This window comes from Trichomycterus rosablanca, chromosome 8, assembly GCF_030014385.1.
Source record: "Trichomycterus rosablanca isolate fTriRos1 chromosome 8, fTriRos1.hap1, whole genome shotgun sequence".
Taxonomy (NCBI): domain Eukaryota; kingdom Metazoa; phylum Chordata; class Actinopteri; order Siluriformes; family Trichomycteridae; genus Trichomycterus; species Trichomycterus rosablanca.
In genome coordinates, this window is record NC_085995.1 from 597,020 (window position 1) to 620,204 (window position 23,185).

At 41.8% G+C, this 23,185-nt stretch overlaps 3 protein-coding genes across 3 annotated transcripts in view; 1 reads left to right on the top strand and 2 right to left on the bottom strand.

Moving 5' to 3' along the window:
• Positions 1 to 9,340, bottom strand: part of ric8a (RIC8 guanine nucleotide exchange factor A) — a 14,155-nt gene extending 4,815 nt beyond the window's left edge. The window contains exons 1-8 of the mRNA XM_063000302.1: positions 9,088 to 9,340; positions 7,620 to 7,667; positions 6,381 to 7,007; positions 6,158 to 6,252; positions 5,570 to 5,720; positions 5,368 to 5,463; positions 3,746 to 3,886; positions 3,217 to 3,365 (exon numbers count right to left, since the gene is read on the bottom strand). Coding sequence (XP_062856372.1) covers positions 3,217 to 3,365; positions 3,746 to 3,886; positions 5,368 to 5,463; positions 5,570 to 5,720; positions 6,158 to 6,252; positions 6,381 to 7,007; positions 7,620 to 7,667; positions 9,088 to 9,177 — 1,397 coding nt within the window. The 5' untranslated portion in view covers positions 9,178 to 9,340. The remainder of the gene's footprint in view (positions 1 to 3,216; positions 3,366 to 3,745; positions 3,887 to 5,367; positions 5,464 to 5,569; positions 5,721 to 6,157; positions 6,253 to 6,380; positions 7,008 to 7,619; positions 7,668 to 9,087) is intronic.
• A 1,098-nt stretch (positions 9,341 to 10,438) lies between these two features.
• LOC134319219 (histone-lysine N-methyltransferase PRDM9-like) lies at positions 10,439 to 14,527 on the bottom strand. The gene is made up of 7 exons (XM_063000275.1): positions 14,491 to 14,527; positions 14,068 to 14,215; positions 13,799 to 13,864; positions 13,437 to 13,708; positions 12,429 to 12,496; positions 12,146 to 12,336; positions 10,439 to 11,986 (listed from the first exon to the last, which is right to left on the bottom strand). The coding sequence occupies exons 1-7, from the start codon at positions 14,512 to 14,514 to the stop codon at positions 11,100 to 11,102; spliced, it is 1,656 nt and encodes a 551-aa protein (XP_062856345.1). The 5' UTR covers positions 14,515 to 14,527; the 3' UTR covers positions 10,439 to 11,099.
• Positions 14,528 to 16,509: 1,982 nt separating this feature from the next.
• On the top strand, positions 16,510 to 23,007 carry psmd13 (proteasome 26S subunit, non-ATPase 13). Its single transcript, XM_063000285.1, has 13 exons — positions 16,510 to 16,687; positions 17,593 to 17,671; positions 17,763 to 17,797; positions 17,961 to 18,016; positions 18,106 to 18,149; positions 18,239 to 18,325; positions 18,716 to 18,887; positions 19,887 to 19,966; positions 20,050 to 20,175; positions 20,269 to 20,331; positions 20,989 to 21,069; positions 21,546 to 21,662; positions 22,811 to 23,007. The coding sequence occupies exons 1-13, from the start codon at positions 16,587 to 16,589 to the stop codon at positions 22,904 to 22,906; spliced, it is 1,137 nt and encodes a 378-aa protein (XP_062856355.1). The 5' UTR covers positions 16,510 to 16,586; the 3' UTR covers positions 22,907 to 23,007.
• The last annotated feature ends 178 nt before the right edge of the window (positions 23,008 to 23,185 follow it).

The window sequence follows — 23,185 nt, forward strand, 5'->3', positions numbered from 1 at the left end:
TATATATAGTGTGTGTGTGTGTGACTATAGTTGTGTAGTTTATATACAGTGTATCACAAAAGTGAGTACACCCCTCACATTTCTGCAGATATTTAAGTATATCTTTTCATGGGACAACACTGACAAAATGACACTTTCACACAATGAAAAGTAGTCTGTGTGCAGCTTATATAACAGTGTAAATTTATTCTTCCCTCAAAATAACTCAACATACAGCCATTAATGTCTAAACCACCGGCAACAAAAGTGAGTACACCCCTAAGAGACTACACCCCTAAATGTCCAAATTGAGCACTGCTTGTCATTTTCCCTCCAAAATGTCATGTGATTTGTCAGTGTTTCTAGGTCTCAGGTGTGCATAGGGAGCAGGTGTGTTCAATTTAGTAGTACAGCTCTCACACTCTCTCATACTGGTCACTGAAAGTTCCAACATGGCACCTCATGGCAAAGAACTCTCTGAGGATCTTAAAAGACGAATTGTTGCGCTACATGAAGATGGCCAAGGCTACAAGAAGATTGCCAACACCCTGAAACTGAGCTGCAGCACAGTGGCCAAGATCATCCAGCGTTTTAAAAGAGCAGGGTCCACTCAGAACAGACCTCGCGTTGGTCGTCCAAAGAAGCTGAGTGCACGTGCTCAGCGTCACATCCAACTGCTGTCTTTGAAAGATAGGCGCAGGAGTGCTGTCAGCATTGCTGCAGAGATTGAAAAGGTGGGGGGTCAGCCTGTCAGTGCTCAGACCATACACCGCACACTACATCAAATTGGTCTGCATGGCTGTCACCCCAGAAGGAAGCCTCTTCTGAAGTCTCTACACAAGAAAGCCCGCAAACAGTTTGCTGAAGACATGTCAACAAAGGACATGGATTACTGGAACCATGTCCTATGGTCTGATTAGACCAAGATTAATTTGTTTGGTTCAGATGGTCTCAAGCATGTGTGGCGGCAATCAGGTGAGGAGTACAAAGATAAGTGTGTCATGCCTACAGTCAAGCATGGTGGTGGGAATGCCATGGTCTGGGGCTGCATGAGTGCAGCAGGTGTTGGGGAGTTACATTTCATTGAGGGACACATGAACTCCAATATGTACTGTGAAATACTGAAGCAGAGCATGATCCCCTCCCTCCGGAAACTGGGTCGCAGGGCAGTGTTCCAGCATGATAATGACCCCAAACACACCTCTAAGACGACCACTGCTTTATTGAAGAGGCTGAGGGTAAAGGTGATGGACTGGCCAAGCATGTCTCCAGACCTAAACCCAATAGAACATCTTTGGGGCATCCTCAAGCGGAAGGTGGAGGAGCGCAAAGTCTCGAATATCCGCCAGCTCCGTGATGTCGTCATGGAGGAGTGGAAAAGCATTCCAGTGGCAACCTGTGAAGCTCTGGTAAACTCCATGCCCAGGAGAGTTAAGGCAGTTCTGGGAAATAATGGTGGCCACACAAAATATTGACACTTCAGGAACTTTCACTAAGGGGTGTACTCACTTTTGTTGCCGGTGGTTTAGACATTAATGGCTGTATATTGAGTTATTTTGAGGGAAGAATAAATTTACACTGTTATATAAGCTGCACACAGACTACTTTTCATTGTGTCAAAGTGTCATTTTGTCAGTGTTGTCCCATGAAAAGATATACTTAAATATCTGCAGAAATGTGAGGGGTGTACTCACTTTTGTGATACACTGTATATAATGTGTGTGTGTGGTTATGTAGTTGTGTAGTTTATATATAGTGTGTGTGTGGTTATGTAGTTGTGTAGTTTATATATAGTGTGTGTATGTGACTGTAGTTGTGTAGTTTATATATATAGTGTGTGTGTGTGTGTGACTGTAGTTGTGTAGTTTATATATATAGTGTGTGTGACTATAGTTGTGTAGTTTATATATATAATGTGTGTGGTTATGTAGTTGTGTAGTTTATATATAGTGTGTGTGTGGTTATGTAGTTGTGTAGTTTATATATATAATGTGTGTGGTTATGTAGTTGTGTAGTTTATATATAGTGTGTGTGTGGTTATGTAGTTGTGTAGTTTATATATATAATGTGTGTGGTTATGTAGTTGTGTAGTTTATATATAGTGTGTGTGTGGTTATGTAGTTGTGTAGTTTATATATATAATGTGTGTGGTTATGTAGTTGTGTAGTTTATATATAGTGTGTGTGTGGTTATGTAGTTGTGTAGTTTATATATATAATGTGTGTGGTTATGTAGTTGTGTAGTTTATATATAGTGTGTGTGGTTATGTAGTTGTGTAGTTTATATATAGTGTGTGTATGTGACTGTAGTTGTGTAGTTTATATAAATAGTGTGTGTGTGTGACTGTAGTTGTGTAGTTTATATATATAGTGTGTGTGTGTGACTGTAGTTGTGTAGTTTATATATAGTGTGTGTATGTGACTGTAGTTGTGTAGTTTATATAAATAGTGTGTGTGTGTGTGACTGTAGTTGTGTAGTTTATATATATAGTGTGTGTGTGTGACTGTAGTTGTGTAGTTTATATATAGTGTGTGTATGTGACTGTAGTTGTGTAGTTTATATAAATAGTGTGTGTGTGTGACTGTAGTTGTGTAGTTTATATAAATAGTGTGTGTGTGTGACTGTAGTTGTGTAGTTTATATATATAATGTGTGTGGTTATGTAGTTGTGTAGTTTATATATAGTGTGTGTGTGGTTATGTAGTTGTGTAGTTTATATATATAATGTGTGTGGTTATGTAGTTGTGTAGTTTATATATAGTGTGTGTGTGGTTATGTAGTTGTGTAGTTTATATATATAATGTGTGTGGTTATGTAGTTGTGTAGTTTATATATAGTGTGTGTGTGGTTATGTAGTTGTGTAGTTTATATATATAATGTGTGTGGTTATGTAGTTGTGTAGTTTATATATAGTGTGTGTGGTTATGTAGTTGTGTAGTTTATATATAGTGTGTGTATGTGACTGTAGTTGTGTAGTTTATATAAATAGTGTGTGTGTGTGACTGTAGTTGTGTAGTTTATATATATAGTGTGTGTGTGTGACTGTAGTTGTGTAGTTTATATATAGTGTGTGTATGTGACTGTAGTTGTGTAGTTTACATAGTGTGTGTGTGTGTGTGTGTGTGACTATAGTTGTGTAGTTTATATATAGTGTGTGTGTGGTTGTGAATGTAGTTGTGTAGTTTACATAGTGTGTGTGTGTGTGTGTGTGTGTGTGTGTGTAGGTGGCGTATCTCACTGCGGTTTAGCCTCTCTGTATTCCTCGGTGTCGCTGTCCTCGTCCTCAGAGTAATGCCCCGGCTCCCAGCCGCCCCTCATCAATCCGCGAGCCGCTAACAGTCCTGCAGCGTTACCGTAACCCGTGTACTTAATGAACCTCGAGACTGAAACACACACACACACACACACACACACACACACACACACAGTTCTTTTAGTTTCATGTATTCATTCAGCGGCTGAGTTCGGCCAGGCATCTGTACAGACAGTGATCATCTCATTCGAGAAGGGAAGGCTGTAAGGATTCCTCATAACTGCTGCAGTGACGCCCTCTGCTGGCTGATCGATGGTGCTGCACAGAGACGGGGGACAGTGGAGAGACGTGACTCCATGTGTGATACGGATCTCCTGGTGCAGGTGAAAAGAAGCGGTCGTACTGCACACGTGTCGGACGGGCGTGTGTTAGTAAAGGTCTGCAACAGTAGAGGTGATGATACTCCAAACAATACAGCTCCTGTTTTTTAATGGGGGGGGGGGGGGGGGGGGCTTTCTTTACAGAGGACGAAGAGAAACTCGGCGGCGCAGGTCTTCACGTCCGTATCGATGTGTGTCATCAGCCGGACCAGCTTGTTCCTCAGAGCGTTCCCCACCTCCGGTTTGTTCTTCACGTCCCTCAGCGGGGGGAGAACCTGGACACACACGACCCCAAAACACACAATCATCATCAGGAGAACATGTTCTAAAATAATCATCTGTTTCTGCAAGGGGACTGGGCGGTGCAGTAAGAGAGCAGCTGGGAGCAGCTCTCAGAACTCCATTTCCCAGAAGCCCCAGCACTGATTACTGCTGATTACTGCTGATCACACACACCTGCTGGGCTCTGCATAAAAGCTCACACAAACCATGGAACAGTGCTGCACCTCTGTAGAGAGGCAGACGGTATGGGAGCTAGCAAACAGGTGAAAAGAAAAGAAAACTACAACAAACAAGTCAAAGAAAAGAACTGAAAGCTAAAGAAAGAAAGAAAAAAAGTTATAAAATGATAGATAGACAGACAGACAGACAGAAATTAACCCTTTGATGCACAACCTGGGTCAAAAGTGACCCAACTGAGTTTTTATTTTCTACATCTTTGCAATAAATTAATTTTGTCATTCAAGCTTCCATGAATTCCTCAATTAACTTGTTTTTGATCATCACAAATCCTTATTTCAGTTTTATATTTTTTGCTTTTTTAATAAAAATCATTTTTGTATCACTACCCTCCTAATGCACAACATGAATCAAAAATGACCCTTATGTATTTACTTTTTTTTATGGAATTTGACAGAAACTACTGACATTTGTAAGTGTTTGTAGTCAGAAACATATTTACTGATCCTTTGAAAGACAACCAAAGATTCGGCTCTTGAATCTTGAATACGTCCAATACTATTTGCTTGCAAGCTGTTTACATATTCTAGTATAGATAGCTTTTATTAGCTGAGACAGCAAATACATGAATAACTGACAAATGTGCATATGAAAATATTCTTGAATGGATGAATATGGGTCATTTTTGACCCATGTTGTGCATTAGAAGGGGTTTGCTTAGCTTGTGCATCAAAGGGTTAAGGATAATCAAAGGTTACAAACCTCAGCAGATTAACTGAGGTCTAAACTCAGAAAGAAAATCTGGGTAAAGGTGTGAGCTGAACTTTAAGGGCTCCGCTCACTGTCTGAGTTTATTAACTTCTGAAGAAAACAAACATTTTAGTTAATGGAGTGTTTTCAGCCCCAAGGCTCAGGGTAGTTTTGTGTTAGAGATTTGATCTGCTTTCTATTGCCTCCCCTTGTTTGAGGGCAGTTGTAGCATAGTGGTTAAGGTACTGTACTAGTAAGTCTTTTTACTACCACCGTTTGGAGTGCTTTTTCCACCTGCTGTCCCACTCACCCTGTACAGCAGTGTTAAAGCACTGCTCCTTAATACAGTGGGTTGCTGGTTCGAATCCAGCCTCAAGCACACACAAACACAGTCTCCACACTCACACGTCACATTCACTGTTTAACCCGAAGTAAATAAACCAGGAGCTCTGCTCTCGGGTCCACCTCCATCCCGTAACGATTTTTAATGCAACTCGTATGAATGAATAATTTTTAGGATGTAAAAGCGTTATTTGATTGCTCTCACTTTCATGCGTAAGAATTTCCGGGTCTCTCGGTGGATGCGAGCGCTCTCAGTCAGCAGGTTGAGGGAGGGCAGCAGCATCTCCTTCAGCTTATTGCCCTAAACATCAGAGTACAGGAGAGATCAGGAGACTCTGTGTGCACAGCTTACACCTCACGTGCATGAACGTTGTGTGTGTGTGTGTGTGTGTGTGTGTTACACTCACTCGGTCGAGACGTTTCTCCATGAAGTGCAGCAGCGCGTTTACTGCGTCCATGTTCACGCCCATGTACTCGATGGAGCCGTGACGAACTTTGGGCATCAGCAGCACATCCAGACACAACAGAGGGAGATTCCCTAACAGGTTCACTGTGTGGCTGCACACACACACACACACACACACACACAGGGTAAATCGTTTTAGCTTTGGTTATATCATTCACTTTAGTCTCCATATCAGTATTGATCTGAAGCTGAAGGAGCTTCCTGAGCAACAAAACGATGAAGGAGCTGCAGCAACACCTTCAGCATCATGGCCGGAGCGTTCATGGAACCACTAATCGTCCCCAGACAGGAGCAGCACAGTAGATTTTAACCTGCTCTCAGGTTAATGATGAGGAGACTAAAGAGACTAGAGAAGCCAGCAGTCACTTAAAAAGAGTTGCAGGATGACCTGAAATCAGCAGGAACATCTGCAGCCCACAGCCCACGCTAAACTCCTGCGCTAAACAGAAGCACAGAAATGCTAACATATGTAAATGTGATGTGTGTGAGGTGTGTGTGTATATGTGTGTGTGTGTGTGTGTGTACAGACCTGTGAAACTCGTCAGTACGCTCCTCTCCCTCCGCTGTACTCAGTAAACAGTGTCTCAGTATCGCCCCCAAGTGTCTGTATGTCTCCGCCTCCTCCTGTAAACAGCCATCACCTTACAGATTCCATAGTCTGTACATTATGTCACACACTATATAGCCATAAGTATGCGGACACCTCGTCATGAGCTTGTTAAACATCGCATCCTAAAACGTTTGACCCTCACCTCGTCCACCTTGCGGCGCCCAGTATCGTACGTGATGTTGAAGAGGATCTTGAGGATCTCCATGCCTCTCTCCGTCTCACTCCTGCCCAGTGGGGGCAGATCATTCGGACCCTGCGCTCCCGCCCGGGAAACCTCATACACGTCGACCCACTGCAGACCCAGCGTGGCGTCGAGTGCATCAGCCAGGATCCGGGCACCCCGCAGCTCCCGTGCCAGCTGTGCCCGCAGGTCCACGCGCAGTGCCGTGAGCAGGAACAGCAGCCGCAGGTCGAAGAACCGTACGTCGGGACTCCACTGAGACTCGCGGCACTGCTTGAGGCGCTCCGCCACGCCCACCAGGATCCCCAAGTGTGCGGCGGCCTCCTGAGCCTCCGTGCTGTTCAATATGACGTTACAGAGGCACTTCAGCGCCTCCACGATCACATCCAGGTCCGAGACTTGGGGTGGGAACCCCTCACCGGGCGCTATGGCAGCATGCCGGGCGAGCGTGTGTATGGCATGGAGGCTGGCGATCGGTGCCAGGCTCTTTTTATCCCGTGAGAGAATGCGAATCGTTTCCAAACACGCCAGCTTACACGACGGCTGGACGTCACGATTCAAGAAGGTGAGGAGCAGCTCGCCCAGACGCTGAGGAAGAACAACACAACGTTAACTCGTTACTGAACCTCTGATTTCTGCCACTCTTCTTTTTCTTTTTGTTCTTTTATTTGACCAAATGTGCTGGGTCAAGGGTGGTGCAGCAGTCTAATGCGCTGGCACGCTATCACCGAGATCCCAGTTTGGTTTTCGCCTGTGCTACCAATCTGGCCGAGCGTCCAGCAGGTTGATACGACAGTCGCACGCCAGTTCACGGCCATCCTGAGGCCAGATTAGGGTGATGCCAATGGCAGAGGATTGAGATATGGCACTGGGCATTGGAGGTGACAATGTAGGGAGATAGGCGAGACAAATAGCGCTCAATGTTTGGTTATTACTTGTTCCCCAAAACCATTAAATAAAAAGCGCATATTTAATTCCAGCAACTGAAAACTGGACCAATGATGTCACCGTGTGCAAGTCAGTCTCCCAACAATAACGTGTTGGTATAAACTAAATGCTGAGTGATTATTGGTGATAATAGTGCAGAAATTCAATTCTTAAAAATGACATGATGAAATGATTTCACGTCCTTCGGTGCTGTTAATTAATTCTGAACGAAGCTGCTGTGTGGATCAGGTGCAGGGTGTTCATTAGGGTTACCTCTCGCTCCTGCTGCTCCTCCGATGGGAACGAGAAACACTGACTCTTCTGCAAAAACAAAAACAACAGCGTGGAGTTACACGGCTGATCTGTGGCTATAATAATAACATTAATAATAATAATATAATAATAATAATAATGTAATAATTCAAATCAAATAGTGTAAATAATAAACGACTCCAGCACAGATCATGACGAGTATTCCTTAAAATATCAAACAGCTGCTTGAGGAATTTAAAGTGGTGTTTATGTATATAAAGTAAAACTGTTCTGTGTTGTTTATATGTTCTATTAATGTTATACACTCAGTAAATACACCCACGTAGGCTCAACTACCATCAAGTTCAACTTTGTGGGTAACCTAAGTGTTATATACATTATAAGTATATAGTATTTATAGTATATAAAGTATATAGTACCTCAGTTTTGTATATAGGCTGTGTACACGTAGTATTTGTAGTATATATAATATATATAGCAACTGAGTGTTGTATATATGCTGTATATATATCCTGTTTGCAGTATATGTAATATATATAGTACCTGAGTGTTGAATGTATGCTGTGTATATGTATTTATAGTATATAGAGTACCTAAGAGTTGCATATATGCTGTGTATATATAGTATTTGTTGTATATAATATATATATAGTACCTTACTGTTAAATATATATACTGTTTAAATATTTATAGTATATAGTAGCTGAGTGTTGTGAATATTCTATGTATATATATTTGTAGTATATATATAATACCTGAGTGTTGTATATGTTATGTATGTATATATAATATTTGTAGTATATATAGTACCTGAGTGTTGTATATGTTATGTATAGATAATATTTGTAGTATATATAATATAGTACCCGAGTGTTGTATATGTTATGTATAGATAATATTTGTAGTATATATAATATAGTACCTGAGTGTTGTATATGTTATGTATAGATAATATTTGTAGTACATATAATATAGTACCTGAGTGTTGTATATGTTATGTATAGATAATATTTGTAGTATATATAATATAGTACCTGAGTGTTGAATGTATGCTGTGTATATGTATTTATAGTATATAGAGTACCTAAGAGTTGCATATATGCTGTGTATATATAGTATATGTTGTATATAATATATATATAGTACCTTACTGTTAAATATATATACTGTTTAAATATTTATAGTATATAGTAGCTGAGTGTTGTGAATATTCTATGTATATATAATATTTGTAGTATATATATAATACCTGAGTGTTGTATATGTTATGTATGTATATATAATATTTGTAGTATATATAGTACCTGAGTGTTGTATATGTTATGTATATATAATATTTATAGTATATATATAATACCTGAGTGTTGTATATGTTATGTATGTATATATAATATTTGTAGTATATATAGTACCTGAGTGTTGTATATGTTATGTATAGATAATATTTGTAGTATATATAATATAGTACCTGAGTGTTGTAGCTGTGCAGAGCTGTCAGTGCTGAATCTTGCTCTCCTGTCTCCAGTTTCTTTATAATTTCGTGTAAATCCATCTTCATGTCTTTATTTATTGATGATGCCGATAATGAATCTGATTATGAGCAGATCCGATATGAAGAGTTAATAAATAAACCCTGTTTATGATGCTGAGGAGGATAATAAAGGATAATAAACCTCGGTGTGACTCACAGATCCTTCCTGAGGAGATTAGCGGAGGATTGAACCCTCACCGCAGTGCACTATGGGAAATGTAGTGCGTCCGTATCACAGCAAACTACACTTCTGTTAGCGCTAAAGCTACAACTACACTAACAAAACAAAATGATTTAAATGAATAAATGTGTATATAATTAACATAATAAATGAACAAAAATAAACTAATAATAATGTTGGAAAAGCTTAAATATAGAAATATTTGATCTATCAGCACTTTCAGTGTATTTATTCATCTGTATATTTTATTATTATTTTATATTATCTTATTATTATTAAAACTATACATATATGGTTGTATTCTTGTTTTCAGGAGATCGTTCACACTGTGCACTTTTTATAGAGAGTTTTTTGCTCTAACATGGATATTATGGAAAAAGGACCGATTTGTTTACCATGCAAATTTTTTTAAACACTACAGTTAGCATTTAGCTAAGTTTACCAAACAGAAGTGCACTGTAATAACACACAAGACTTATTTATTTATTAAGCAGATATGCAGAATAAATGGTACCATACCTTGGTACCAAACTGTTTCTTTGCCTTTAGTGGTAACTTATCTCCAATTTGTCGTCTTATGAACGTTCTATATTACAAAACAACTGTTTAAGTCCATGCAGTAGTGGTGGGAGGATCGATCCAAATATCGATAATATCAATACCAACGTTGGTATTGGAATCGGATCGATACTAGTGTGATGGAATCGATACTTTTGTACAGACATCAGTACATTGGTAGGCATTGAAAGATTGCAAGTTTTTGAATACTTTGCTTTGCAGATACAGAAATAGGTTTAATTTTATGGAAATTGTGTAAACTATACGTACGTAATGTATGGACGCACCTTACGCACTTAGTTTGCACAGCCTATGCATGAGAGAGCTCTTTTCTTTTGACTTTGTGCTTATAAATGTTAACAGAATAGCATCGATTTTTTATTTTAAATTAACAAGGACATGTATATTTGGTCACTATTAAAACTTTACAAATTTATTCACCCAGCAAACACAACTATGTCGTATGAGTTAGCTGATTGGTGGTGCTACGCCATGATGGTAACGTTGTGAGAAAGTAAAGCACCAGAAACAAGAAATCGGACCGCTTTAAACAACTGAATTTATTTACAACCCTACTGAGAGCAGCTACTTACAAAAATTTATGTATTACAATAATACACACAAAGGTCATGCAAATTCATTCAGATTTAGCAATTTGATGATGCATCTACCTTAATTATTAAAAAGTATCAGTATCGATATCGATGATACTGGCCCTGTATTTACTTGGTATCGGATCGATACCAAATTTTGCAGTATCGCACACCACTACCATGCAGGCACTCTCTAATTTAAAATGGACTGTGTTCCATCAGTCTATGAGACTTTTTAATGCTTTGGGAACTGAGGACACTAAAATTGTTGTAGTTTATTTGGGATTCAGTCGCTGTTAGCCGAGCAGCTCAGCTACAAGCTCCAGTTCAACTTACATGGTGTTTGTTTAATTTAAATTAACAGATTTTATTTACATTTAACTGTAATTATGAAACAAAATACTTTTAATAATATAAGTTCCACTCCTGCAGGATCTTCTTGTTCTTTAAAGTTGTCATACTGCCGGAATCATTAAGGAATCAGCAGCCAGTTTCACTCGGATACGTAAACGTATTTTATTTCATTGATTTATTTATTTGCGCTTTACCTACTGTCCCAACTTTTTTGGAACTGGGTTTATTTGCCAAACTGACATGTTGGTTTCTGTGCCCCAGTCTCAGATGTGACTGGTTTGTTGAAGGTGGATTAGTGGATCCTCTCTCGTGTGAATGCGCTGGTGTCGTTTAAGGGCGCTGGGTTGTGCAAAAGTCCTTCCACACTGTGGGCAGTAATGCGGCTTCTCTCCTGTGTGAGTGCGCTGGTGTCGCTGGAGATGGCTCATGCGAGTAAAACACTTTTCACACAGTGAACACCCATAGGGCTTCTCTTGTGTGTGAATGCGCTGGTGCTCTTGGAGATGACTCTTTTCGGTGAAACTCTTCCCGCACTGGAAGCACGGATGAGGTTTCTCTCCAGTGTGAATCAGCTGGTGTCTCTGAAGAGAACTCTGCTGGGTGAAACCTCTCCCGCAGTTCAGGCAGCGATACGGCTTCTCTCCGGTGTGAAGGAGTCGGTGGTGCTGGAGACTGTGCTGATTAGCGAAACCCCTCCCACAGTGTGAGCACAGATGCGGCTTCTCTCCCGTGTGAATGCGCTGATGCTGTCGAAAGTTACTTAGGTGAGCAAAGCTCTTCCCACACTGGGAGCACTGATACGGCTTTTCTCCTGTATGAATGCGCTGGTGCTCTCTCAGGTGACTGATGCGAATGCATCTCTTACCACACTGCAGACACTGATACGACTTCCCTTCTGTCGGAACGTTTCTCTTCTCTATGTGTGAGCTGCATTCGGCTTTTCTCAGCATTTCTGTGTGAGGCATGTTTGTCCCGGAGAACGTGGTCTGACTTTTGGACGTTTTTGTGGGTACCAGGTTCTCAGATTTAATTTCTCCTGATCTCAGAAGTCGGGCGTATTCCTCATGGTGGAACCACTTGATGTGTTTGTGGAGGTAAATCTGAGCCGTGTAGAAAAGCGGACACAAGGAGCAGGAGAAGATCTGCAATTCTGGAGCAGAAAGACGCCACATATGAATAAGAAATGTAGACTAATGATGTGTGAGCACTATTAAGGTCTACGTTCTAGATGGTCCTAATGTTTTGGCTTATCATATATACAAAAACCATCAAGAACAATTAAAATAATATTGTAATGTCTGGTCGTTACCCGTTGAGGAGCACTTTATGTTCCAGAGGTGGTCGAACGTGCTCCCGAGATCTTTAGCGTACTCCTCTGTGTAACACACCAAGAGCTCGTGTCCTGGCTGGATGGGTCGACAGCACCGGTACAGAATCCCTCCTCCATACTGGAACGCCACCAGGTTCTGCTCCTCATCGTTACGAGCGCAGTTCACGTACCTGACAGAATCAAGAAGAGACACAAAATGAACGAGTTTAATTAAAGATGGGACAGATTGATCTAGAATCCTCATCAGCCGTGTGTTCCTCACCTCATCCAGTTAGAATTCAGCTCTGATCTGGCGTCTATATATTCCTCAATCTGATTCTCCGTATAGATCTGGAATAAAAGTATCACACATTATACGAGAGAGTCAATATAAGGACACACATAAGTTTCCCTCCTTAATCTTCAAATTTACTCATATCCAGTTCCCAACTGTGAATCTGCTGTGGCTTACACAACCCCTGATCTGATCAAGGAGAGCCAAACCACCACACTCCACCTCCGACAACGGGGCAGTGGTAGCTCAGTGGTTAAGATACTGGACTAGAACTTAGAAGGTTGCTGGTTCAAGCCCCACCACTTCCAAGTTGCCACTGTTGGGTCTCTAAGCAAGGCCCTGGCGTCTGCAAAATGCTACTGTATAATGTAATGAATGTAAACGACAAGTCCAATCTGCAGCCGCTTCTTATCACCTGCCAGTACTTGAATTCCACACAGAGCTGTATTGAAGCTCCAGCTTGTTTCTTTAACAGTCACTGCCCCATCTCGGACCCTGGTTGTCCAACATCCTCTTACATCAAATACCGGCTACAAAAACTGGTGTACGCAGACGTTAAGCTATTGCGCCATCGCTTCGTTAAACCTCAAACTTCTTTCTCTGAGACGTTGCCACAACTGGACAAAAACCACAGCAACAGTACGGACAGCAACAGGCGGAAGTAACTCAACTGGCTGAGATTTTACCTTGAAGGACGTCAAGGACTGACGAGATCAGGAAGGAGTTTATTACAGAGACAGGGCAGATAGGATGTTTTGGAGACAAAGTTCGGGAGGAGAGATTGAGATGGTTTGAGCATGTGCAGAGGAGGGATGAGAGTTCTATGGGTAGAGGGTGCTGAGCAATCTGGGGCTCCAACCTAAAGGCAACGTCATTATTAAGAAATGGTTTTGCTAGATTGGTGTGATATTTCTACTCTGTAGGCGAGTCTTCAAACCAACGTTCACCCAGTTAGCAAGACATCATGGATTTAAGATCCTTCAAATACAAACTCACCACCCAGGAGTAGCAGCTCTTCATGGCTTCCTCTTTATCCACCACCTCTCCCTGGTAGGGGCCGAAGTGTGCACCCACCGGAACCGTTCCCCCCTCATTAAACACTCCCAGACCTGCATCAGGAATACCGGACTCCCGAACCTCCAGACCGGGTGGAAGGGTTCGTCTGGCTCGCTCCACCACGCCCATGGGGACGGGGGTATCAGGGATGAAGAGAGCCGGACTGTGAACCTCACACTTACCGATGAAGAAAGATCTGCACTCCTCACAGTCTGGAAACAAAGAAATTATAAACATGCAAAGAAATCCAGTATAACATGTTTTATTATTTATGATAATGTTACAGAGGTCTTTATCATTACCTTCTTCCTGTTCCTTCTGTTGGTCCATCGAGGTGACGTGTTCCACCGGACTCCATGCGCCTTCATCTAAAATTCAGGAACCAAACAAATTTACTGTAATTTAACATAGAAAACAGAACATCTGATTTAAAACGTTTGTTATGTTAGTGATCGTACACTATGTTGCACTAAAATAGTTTGCGAGCCTTGCTAAGAACGATACCCCCTCCGGTCATGCCCTCAGTGCCAACACTTGTACAGATTGGATAGGATGGCACAATTTATCTTACTGAGAAATTCTTCATCTTCATCTACTGGTTCCTCTTTTACAGGCTTTATCTGGAATTCTAGGTTCTGCTGGTCCACAGGGGCGATGGTGTCTTCCACAGAGCCTAATGTTCCTCCATCAGAGGTGGTAGAAGCTTCCGTCTGCACCTCCTCACAAAGCCAAAGAACCAAAGCAAAAATACAAAGAAAAAACAGTATTTCTATTATTTTTTTTCCAAGAATTCTGTGTTTGTTTCCTGCAGTGGGTGTGTTAACTTCATATGTTTCACAACTGTGAGAAAAAAGGATTGACCCCTTTCCTGACAACCTGTTGTTGCATATTTGTCACACAAAGTAATTTTAGATTAAATAAAACTTGATACATTAAAAAAACAAACTTTAATAATCTGTATGTGATCAGCAGCAGAAACCAGTGAAGATCTCACCTCTTCTGACTTCATTTTAAACATCCTAGACCTGGTGATCCTGCAAAAAATCATCAGATAATCGGAGTTAGACCTCCACAACCTTCTCTGCATGAACTAATTTTGTACAAACTACTAATTGTGGTGATATTGTATTTTTTGGTGCTGGATTACTCGGTTGCTGTTATGATTGAAGTGATGTATATTTTGGTGCACTTATGGTTCTGTTCTTGTTGTGATTGTGGTGCTGGATGATTGTAGTGTGGTTATGGTTGTGGTTATGGTTGTGGTCATATATTTTGGTGCTGGATTATTCCTGTTGACTGTTATGACTGGTGATGTTAGATGTATTCTGTTGTATGGTTGTGGTGATGTTATAACTGGGGTGATGTTATATTTTTGATGCTGGATGATTCATTTTTCTAAATGAAAGTTGGAGATGAAATAAAAGAGAGCAGCTAAAAAACATGAAAATAAAGCAGCTCACTGTTTACACTGAAACGTTCCACTAGGCTGAATACCGAATCACACACAATGGATACATAGTACACTAGATAGGATGCATACTTTATTACTTCATACACTCTGTAGTACACTTCTATAGGGAGGATCAATCCATTTAGAATACAGCCGCCGTTAGCCAAATAGCTCGGCTCCAAGCGTCAGTTTAGCTTACCTGGTGTTTTACTGCAGGACGGAGTTAAATCTCCTCAAATCCTCACAAGAACCAGAATTAATTTTTAATCTCTATCAAATTTAATTGTAATTATTAAAGTTAAAGTTAAGTAAAGCTGTAATAGAGAAAAATATTTGTTGAGTTTATCGAGAACTGGATCATCACACCGCCACCTAGTGTAGAATTAAGCAATAGCAGATGAAACAGAGTGTGAGGGTGAATTATATATGCTTCATTTTTTCCTTGATGTTCTTATTTATTATTTACTGTGTTTAATGTGAACCAGAAGAGTAATTGTCCTGACTGCATGTATTTGGACTTGTGGGAGGAAACCGGATCATCCGGAGAAAACCCGAATGAACACAGGGAAAGCATGCAAACTCCACACAGAAAGGAACCCAGCATTATAGCATTCTACAGCGATGAAAGTACACACTATAAAAAATTCAAATGCGAAATAGATAGATCGATACTTTATTGATCCTTTGCAGGAAATTTCTTTGTTACAGCAGCTCACATCAGACAACAACTTCTTGCATACATACAACATTCACTAACAGTATAAAAACAAGCAATAAAAATAAAAATTGACAGTAAGATTCTAAATACAGTACATTATGGTGCATGCATAGCATAAATAACAAAAATGATAAATAACAAAACAAAATGTGAAGAACATCGTACAAATAATGGTACAAATACAGAAACTGATCATGGGAAGCTGTAGCCTAGTGGTTGAGGTACTGAATTAGTAATCAGAAGGTCGCCGGTTCAAGACCCACCACTGTCAGGTTGCCACTGTTGGGCCCTTGAGCAAGGCTCTTAACCCTCAATTGCTTAGATTGTATACCGTCACAGTACTGTAAGTCGCTTTGGATAAAAGTGTCTCCTAAATGCTGAAAATGTAAATAAACATATACAACGACAAAGACCTTTAAGGTATCTGTATTTTACATGTACTGAATAGCTGTCAGTCAACACCACACGTGAGGTTGAATTAATGGATGGATGAATAAATGAATTAATAAACTCACGTGCAAATGTGTAAATAAATTAATAAATGATGAATGGTATACAGTTAAAAATGACAGTTACTTGAAACTGAATCTCCCTGCACATCCATTCATCCATTCATTTACACATTTGCACAATAATGAAGTAAAGATGATAATTTAAGCCTTTAACTGGTCCAACTGTAACAGGTTTATTACTAGAAGCTATTTGCTTCTACTACGGGGTTCGAAAGCTGGTCAAGGTCCAAGAGCGCAAATGTAATAAAAATATAATATTCCTCTAGATGGCGGTAATGTTCAATCCCGCTGCCTGTAAACCTGAACAACGAAGAAGAGTAGCAGCAATAGCGGTTAGCTAGCAGACAGGCTAACGACTGCGGAACGGCAGCAGGTTTATCGGGGGATAGTGTTTAATCTCACATTTCACGATGAAAGATGTTCTCGGATTCCTCAAACAGCAGCAGAGCAGGAGTTCAACACCTGAGCTCGCCACGGAATGGCACACACTGGAGGATTTACACAACAAAAAGTACGACTTTATATCTAATACAGATCGGCTCTTTTTGTCGTGTTGTTTTATTCCCTACCCGTTTTGCGTTGTTTGTGTTCTGATTCGTCAAAACTCCAGTCCTGTCACGGATGGCAAGACGTTTAGCCAATCGTGGCACAGCAGACTGAACGTATTGGCCAATCATAGATTGGGAAGGCGGGACTAGTCGGAATACGGGTGACGAAAGCGCTTGTTATGAATGAACCCTGGCTAGCTGAGTCATTTAGCAAGCTAAGCTAATCTTAATAATAATTAGATAATATATTATTTAAGTTGTTTATTATTAAGCTGAAACTATAAATTTAATTCACACAGTTTTGGACAGTGAGGGTTTGTAACTGAACTGACAGCATAAAAACGGGCAAAATAGGTTTTAAAATGCGTCTAATGAGAGTTGAAATACAATTTTATTAATTTCTGCAAATGTTTTTTTTTCTCTGACTGGATGAATGAAACACAAACGTCTTTATCCAAAGATTTATTAAATAAATAAGAGTTTTTATTAGCTCAATGTGCGTTTTCCACAATATCCACTGGGTCAAAAATATATAGACATCAGTTTCAGTCAGTAACATCTTTCTCTTATTTAGTCATGTCCAGTTCCTTTGGCTGTACACATGCACATGCCCCCTCAGAAACGTGTTCACCCAACTACGGCTACAGCTGGTCTCTAATGTTCGTGGTGGAACACGCTGTGCTTGCTGTACTCCTCCACCACTCAACCAGACAGTAGGATTCCCTCTTGCTCCTGCAGAAAAGTGTCTCCTGATTGGTTGTCTGGCTCCAACAGCATGTTCTGCGTTTTATTACAAGCTACTTTACTGTATGATGCTGTAGAACCTGCACTCATGTATTCATGTCTTTGCTTTCCTCTGTGTTTAAAGGTTGTGGCATCAGCTGACCCTGAAGCTGAGTGAGTTTGTGCAGAATCCGTGTTTCTCTCAGGGTGACGGACTCATTCAGGTAAACGATAATGTAGTCTCTGTAGGAGAACATTCCCACGTCTGTAGCAGCACGTTTGAAGCTCATGATTGTGATCTGTCTGTGTTTGCAGCTGTATGAAAACTTCATCAGTGATTTTGAACACAGGTGAGTGAGAACCACACAATCAGGAATCAAATCTTCTAGCAGCTTTAATGAATGACGGTGCAGCGATAAAAGTCCTAGACCTTAATGAAAAACCTGAATCAGCAAAGTGGGACACTGGTTAAAGCACTACGTCTTACCAAACGTTGTTCTTACTAAATTTCAGAATCAACCCGCTGTCGTTAGTGGAAATCATCCTCCATGTTGTCAGAAAGATGTCAGGTAAACACTTCACCTTGTCCATCATCACGGTTCTTCTACACCAGTCGTACTGTTTTGTAAACCTTGTTTTATGTGCCGTTTTATCACAGATCCAAACACTGCCATCACCTTCCTGGAGAAAACGAAGGAAAAGGTGGAGTGAGCTCGATGATGATTCTACATTCCTCTCACTGATTTTGACGCATCGTTAACGTTATTTCCTCTTTTTTATTCATGATGAAGGTGAAGGTGAGCGATGAAGCGGTGATCCTGTGTAAAACGGTCATCGGCAGCCTGAAGCTGGACATCAACGATCTGCCCGCTACTAAAGTGAGTCCTCGAACAAATACACTGATGAGCCAAAACATTAGGACCACTCGCCTTACAGAACCTTACCAAGAGAGGCTTTATCGTCACTTCAGCTCTGTTCAAGTACATATTGAAACGAAACAACGTTCCTCCAGGACCAGGACCAGGACCAGGGTGCAACACAGAACACAAGTGCAAAACAACACCACATACACGAGACTAGAGACAAGAGTAGTGTTGTATGTTAGTTAGCAGCATAGCAGGTGCTCCAGGTTCTGTATGTTATAAGATGGATCACTCACCCTCACATGCACCAGTGTTATTGGTGGTCATAATGTTTTGCCTCATCAGTTGTAGACTGTACAGGTTCAGTGTGATCGCCTGCCTAACCGCACCATTTGAATTGTGTAGAAGCTGATCGAGGAGGTGGAGGAGATGCTGAACGCGTTACCAGGAGTGACGTCTGTGCACGGACGCTTCTACGATCTGTCCAGTAAATATTACCGAATCGTCGGAAACCACGCCATGTACTATAGAGACGCTCTGCGCTACCTGGGCTGCGTGGACGCCAAAGACCTGCCAGGTAAATCAGAGCACTGTGTATATATACTGCAGCTGTATTTACAGATACGTTCTGGGGTGGCTGAGTCAGAAATACACAGAGAGACGCCAAACTCAATCTACAGGAGGAACAGTGGCAGGAAATGTGTCGTAAAACGTTTAACCCCAGTGTCATTTAACCCCAGTTCATCTCAGTAAGACGTACTCCAGTCCCTCCCCCATCATAATAATATTAATATTTTATCCTAATGATTAAATTTAGTTGCTTCTGTCTCATTTGTTGTTTACATGCTTGAAAAAATAATATAAGGTAAACAATATGCTTTTAACATTGATGCAACAGTTTGGGGAAGTTCCCTTCTCCTTCAGCGAGCTCCATAAAGACACGGTTTGACCAGTTGTGTACAAAGGTGGTTTTTTTTATTAGCTCACTGTGCGTTTCCACAATGTTCACTTGGTCAAAGATCAATAAGATCAATAAATAATAAAAAGTCAATAAGATCTTTCTCTAATTTAGTCATTTCCAGTTCTCTGTTACATTCCTTTGCCCCTTCTGACACACGTTCACCCACCGACGACTTCCTAATATGTGTGGAGGAACACGCTATACTTGCTGTACTCCTCCACCACTCAACCAGACCGTAGGAGTCCCTGTTGCTGCACCAGGAAAGTGTCTCCTGATTGGTTGGCTGGCTCCTGCACTGATGAACATTCAACCCAACTTAACACTCTGAAATTAAGAGCCAGATCTCCTCTTCTCGTCCCACATCAGTGCCTGACCTGACTCTTGACTGAATGGGTATAAATTCCCACAGACTCACTCAAGGGCTTCCTAGAAAAGTGGACGATATTAGAGCTACAGAAGAAAAACACAGCGATTGAATATAAATGCATAAATGGCTTTGGAACGGGATGTTAAGCAAGCTCATAATCAGGTGTCCTAATAGTTTTGTCCATATAGTGTGGTTCTGACATTGAACGATGAGCACACATTAAATTCTTCTTCATTTATCTCCTGTAGGGGCCGAGCAGCAGGAGCGAGCCTTCACGCTGGGCTTGGCGGGCCTGCTCGGAGAGGGCGTGTACAATTTCGGAGAGCTGGTAAGTGATCGGTCAGAATCTCTACCATGAGGTGTTCTCATACTGTACGTGTAGTCTGATTCTGTGTGTGTGTGTGTGTGTAGCTGATGCACCCGGTGCTGGAGTCTCTGAAGAACACGGATAAGCAGTGGCTGATCGAGACGCTCTACGCCTTCAACTCCGGGAACGTGGAGAAGTTCCAGGTTTTGAAGTCGGCCTGGGGGCAGCAGGTCAGAGACGCGCTGAATAGAGCGCGAACGATCGTCCTGATGCTCGAATGCTCGCCAGCGTGATGATAACGGGTCTCTGTTTGTCTTTCTCAGCCTGATCTGGCAGCGCAGGAGGACAAACTGATGCAGAAGATCCAGCTGTTGTGTGTGATGGAGGTAAGAAACACTCATGCGCCGAAATACAAACCTCAGATTGATCTAAAGAGCCGAGGATGTTTGTGTTTTCTTGCATTAACTTTGGAAATGTCCCGAATATTTTGGTCTGGCCTGGATTCAGGGTTTCCAGCAGCTGTTCAGATTGTTAGCAGTAGAATTATCTCCCTGCCCACCCAACCAGCTACAACAGGTTCCAGAGCAAGCATGATCGGCATGTGGCTTATCATGAAGTACATAGATACCAGGGACGTTTGGGTGGCGCAGCAGTCGAATGATCTCCGGGACGAGTGTGTGTGTGTGTGTGGGGGGGGGGGGGGGGGGGGGGGGTCATCACATGGAGCTTAGCGTGTACAGCTCTGTGTAGGAACCCAACACTGGCAGGTGATTCAAAGTGGGCACAGATCAGACCTGTCAACAGGGGCGTGTGGTGATTCTTCTGGAGATCAGATCAGAGGTTGTGCAAGCGGCAGCAGATTCATAGTTGAGAACTGGATATGACTAGAAAAATCACAACAAACAACCTGTGGTATCAGGCCCTTGGTGTCAGGGTATTAGGGCAGAATCAGGCACCCACTGCCGAGATATTACTTCATTGCATTGCTTGCTAGATGTACGTTGTGTACAAGCGTGACTTGTTATTTTTCCTCTCCTTTCTAGATGACTTTCACCAGACCAGCGAATAACAGGACGCTGACGTTCCAGGAAATCTCTCAGAGTACCAAAGTGCCGGTCAATGAGGTGAGTGTGTGACGATGTGTGTGGTCAGACTCGAGCTCTGGGGTTTCAATCTCAGCTATGCAACCGACCCGGTCGGGCGACGAACATGTACAGTCGGTCGTGCCCGAGGAAGAAAAGTTACGGGGGCAGAGGTGACCTCTGCTGGCTGGTTGAGATGCTTGCACGAGTGTGGGGGTGCAAGCGGCAGAGAATTAGCGATCAAATTTGAAGCGGAATGGAATTGCAGCCCTGTCCAGCGTATCTGGCTTGTTCCAGCTTGGAAGGTTGAGATCCATGCCTGAAAGCCGCCGCTGGGGCTAGCATGACTGTATAATGTGGTAGGACTCACAGCTCCACCTTGTGGACTGGAGTTAGAACGTTGAAGCTTCATGCTTTACATTGAAGGGAGTGTGTGTTGCTCCGGCTCTCCTTGATCAGATCTGGGATCGGATATGACTAAATTAGGGTATGAAAGGTTTAATCAGTGTGTGTCTCAGATGGAGCTGCTGGTGATGAAGGCTCTGTCGGTCGGACTGCTCAGAGGAAGCATTGATGAGGTGGACCAGAGGGTTCACATGACCTGGGTCCAACCACGAGTCCTGGATCTGCCTCAGGTATCTCACACACACACACACACACACACTTTCACCTAAACTAAATACACCGGTACCTTAAAACTGGACGTCAGTGGGTTCTGGGAGTGGTGTTGAGTTTTAAAGACGTTGAGTTTTGAGGTATTTTCCCCCATAAGGATGTTTGGAGAACCTGTTAATGCGTCCATGGTCCCGTGGAGCTGCAGATATTTTAGTCTCATGTCAAATAATGAGGTTGTTTTTGACACTTAAACACTGAAAATAACACAAATATAATATAAACACACTGAAATACAATTACTAACAGTTACACATCAATAACAATACAATAAAAGCTGCACTTTAGTTTTACTTCTTTATTGTTTCCTGACGCTTCTTAATGCTGGAGATGCTCGATGTTGGAATACCGTATTCCCTTCAGCACCGGCACATTCACATGAGAAGGGACAAAACCGCTTTTGTGCCGCTATTGTGCCGTTATTTCCTATGAAGTGTGACGGCGATGCACAAAACTCAGCGTGACTTATTGTAGTAAAACAGTGAGTGAGGAATGTGATTAGTGGAGGAACTTATGAGCAGTAATAATGAAGAGAAGTTTAGTGCTCCTGTCTCCTTCTTTTACTACATTAAACCACGTTAAGCTTTATTTTCAACCAGAAGCGTTTTAGACTCTGGGAGAAGCTGATTCTGATTCTCACCATTACTCAGAAGCTGGAGCTGTAACACAAGTTTAAAAGTGAAACAGGGAGGAGAATCCAGATAAACACAGATACATGTGGAGCTGTAACCCTGGATCTGACGCTTATTCCACACTGATGCAGATTCAGATCAGATTCACACGCTGATCAGGTTTTACCGCTCAAGCCGAGCGCCGAACAAAGCGGCTGGTTATTGTTCATTTGAAATTAAATAGAGGAACAAATTTCTCCACTAAGGGTGTCGAGTTGAAAGATTTTGAGTTTAGGGGACATCGTTACAGTATGTCAGATTAGTACACCAACAAGACATGCAGTGTATAGTATGCGGTTTGGGACGCAGCCCGTTTTGTACTGGCATGATTGTAGGGTTGTAGGATCATGAATTTAGGAGACGGTTTGAAACAGGTCAGTTTAGATAATCGAGGGTTTGGTTATTTGCTGGGTTTGTGATGTTTATTTGTTGTCTTGCAGATCAAGGGGATGAAGGATCGGCTGGACGTCTGGTGTGCAGACGTGAAGGACATGGCGGTGCTGGTGGAGCATCAGGCCCAGGATATTCTCACATAAACACACACACACACACACACACTGAACAACATTTATTATTCTGTCATACTTATACGTGCATGACGTCGTGATGTATTTCATTAAAGAGATTTTCACACAGATTTCATGTTTTGTGTTTTGTTTTAATCTGAAACACTCTGTCAGGCGTATAAACATACCGTTAGGTACCATCAGCGTTAAAAATGTACGTACACGTGCGCTCGGGTGGCGCAGAAATAACACACGCATTGTTCACACCGGAAAGTGATGGAACCAGGATGGATTAAAGGAACTGCTGGT

Coding starts and splice junctions, on each gene's coding strand:
- LOC134319219 (XM_063000275.1), bottom strand. CDS start 14,514: ATGTTTAAAATGAAGTCAGAAGAG. Junction 13,865..14,067: donor TGAAGATGAAGAATTTCTCA/GTAAGATAAATT, acceptor CCTGAATTTTAG/ATGAAGGCGCATGGAGTCCG. Junction 13,709..13,798: donor ACAGAAGGAACAGGAAGAAG/GTAATGATAAAG, acceptor CTTTGTTTCCAG/ACTGTGAGGAGTGCAGATCT.
- psmd13 (XM_063000285.1), top strand. CDS start 16,587: ATGAAAGATGTTCTCGGATTCCTCAAACAGCAGCAGAGCAGGAGTTCA. Junction 17,798..17,960: donor ATCAGTGATTTTGAACACAG/GTGAGTGAGAAC, acceptor ACTAAATTTCAG/AATCAACCCGCTGTCGTTAG. Junction 21,070..21,545: donor CCAAAGTGCCGGTCAATGAG/GTGAGTGTGTGA, acceptor TGTGTGTCTCAG/ATGGAGCTGCTGGTGATGAA.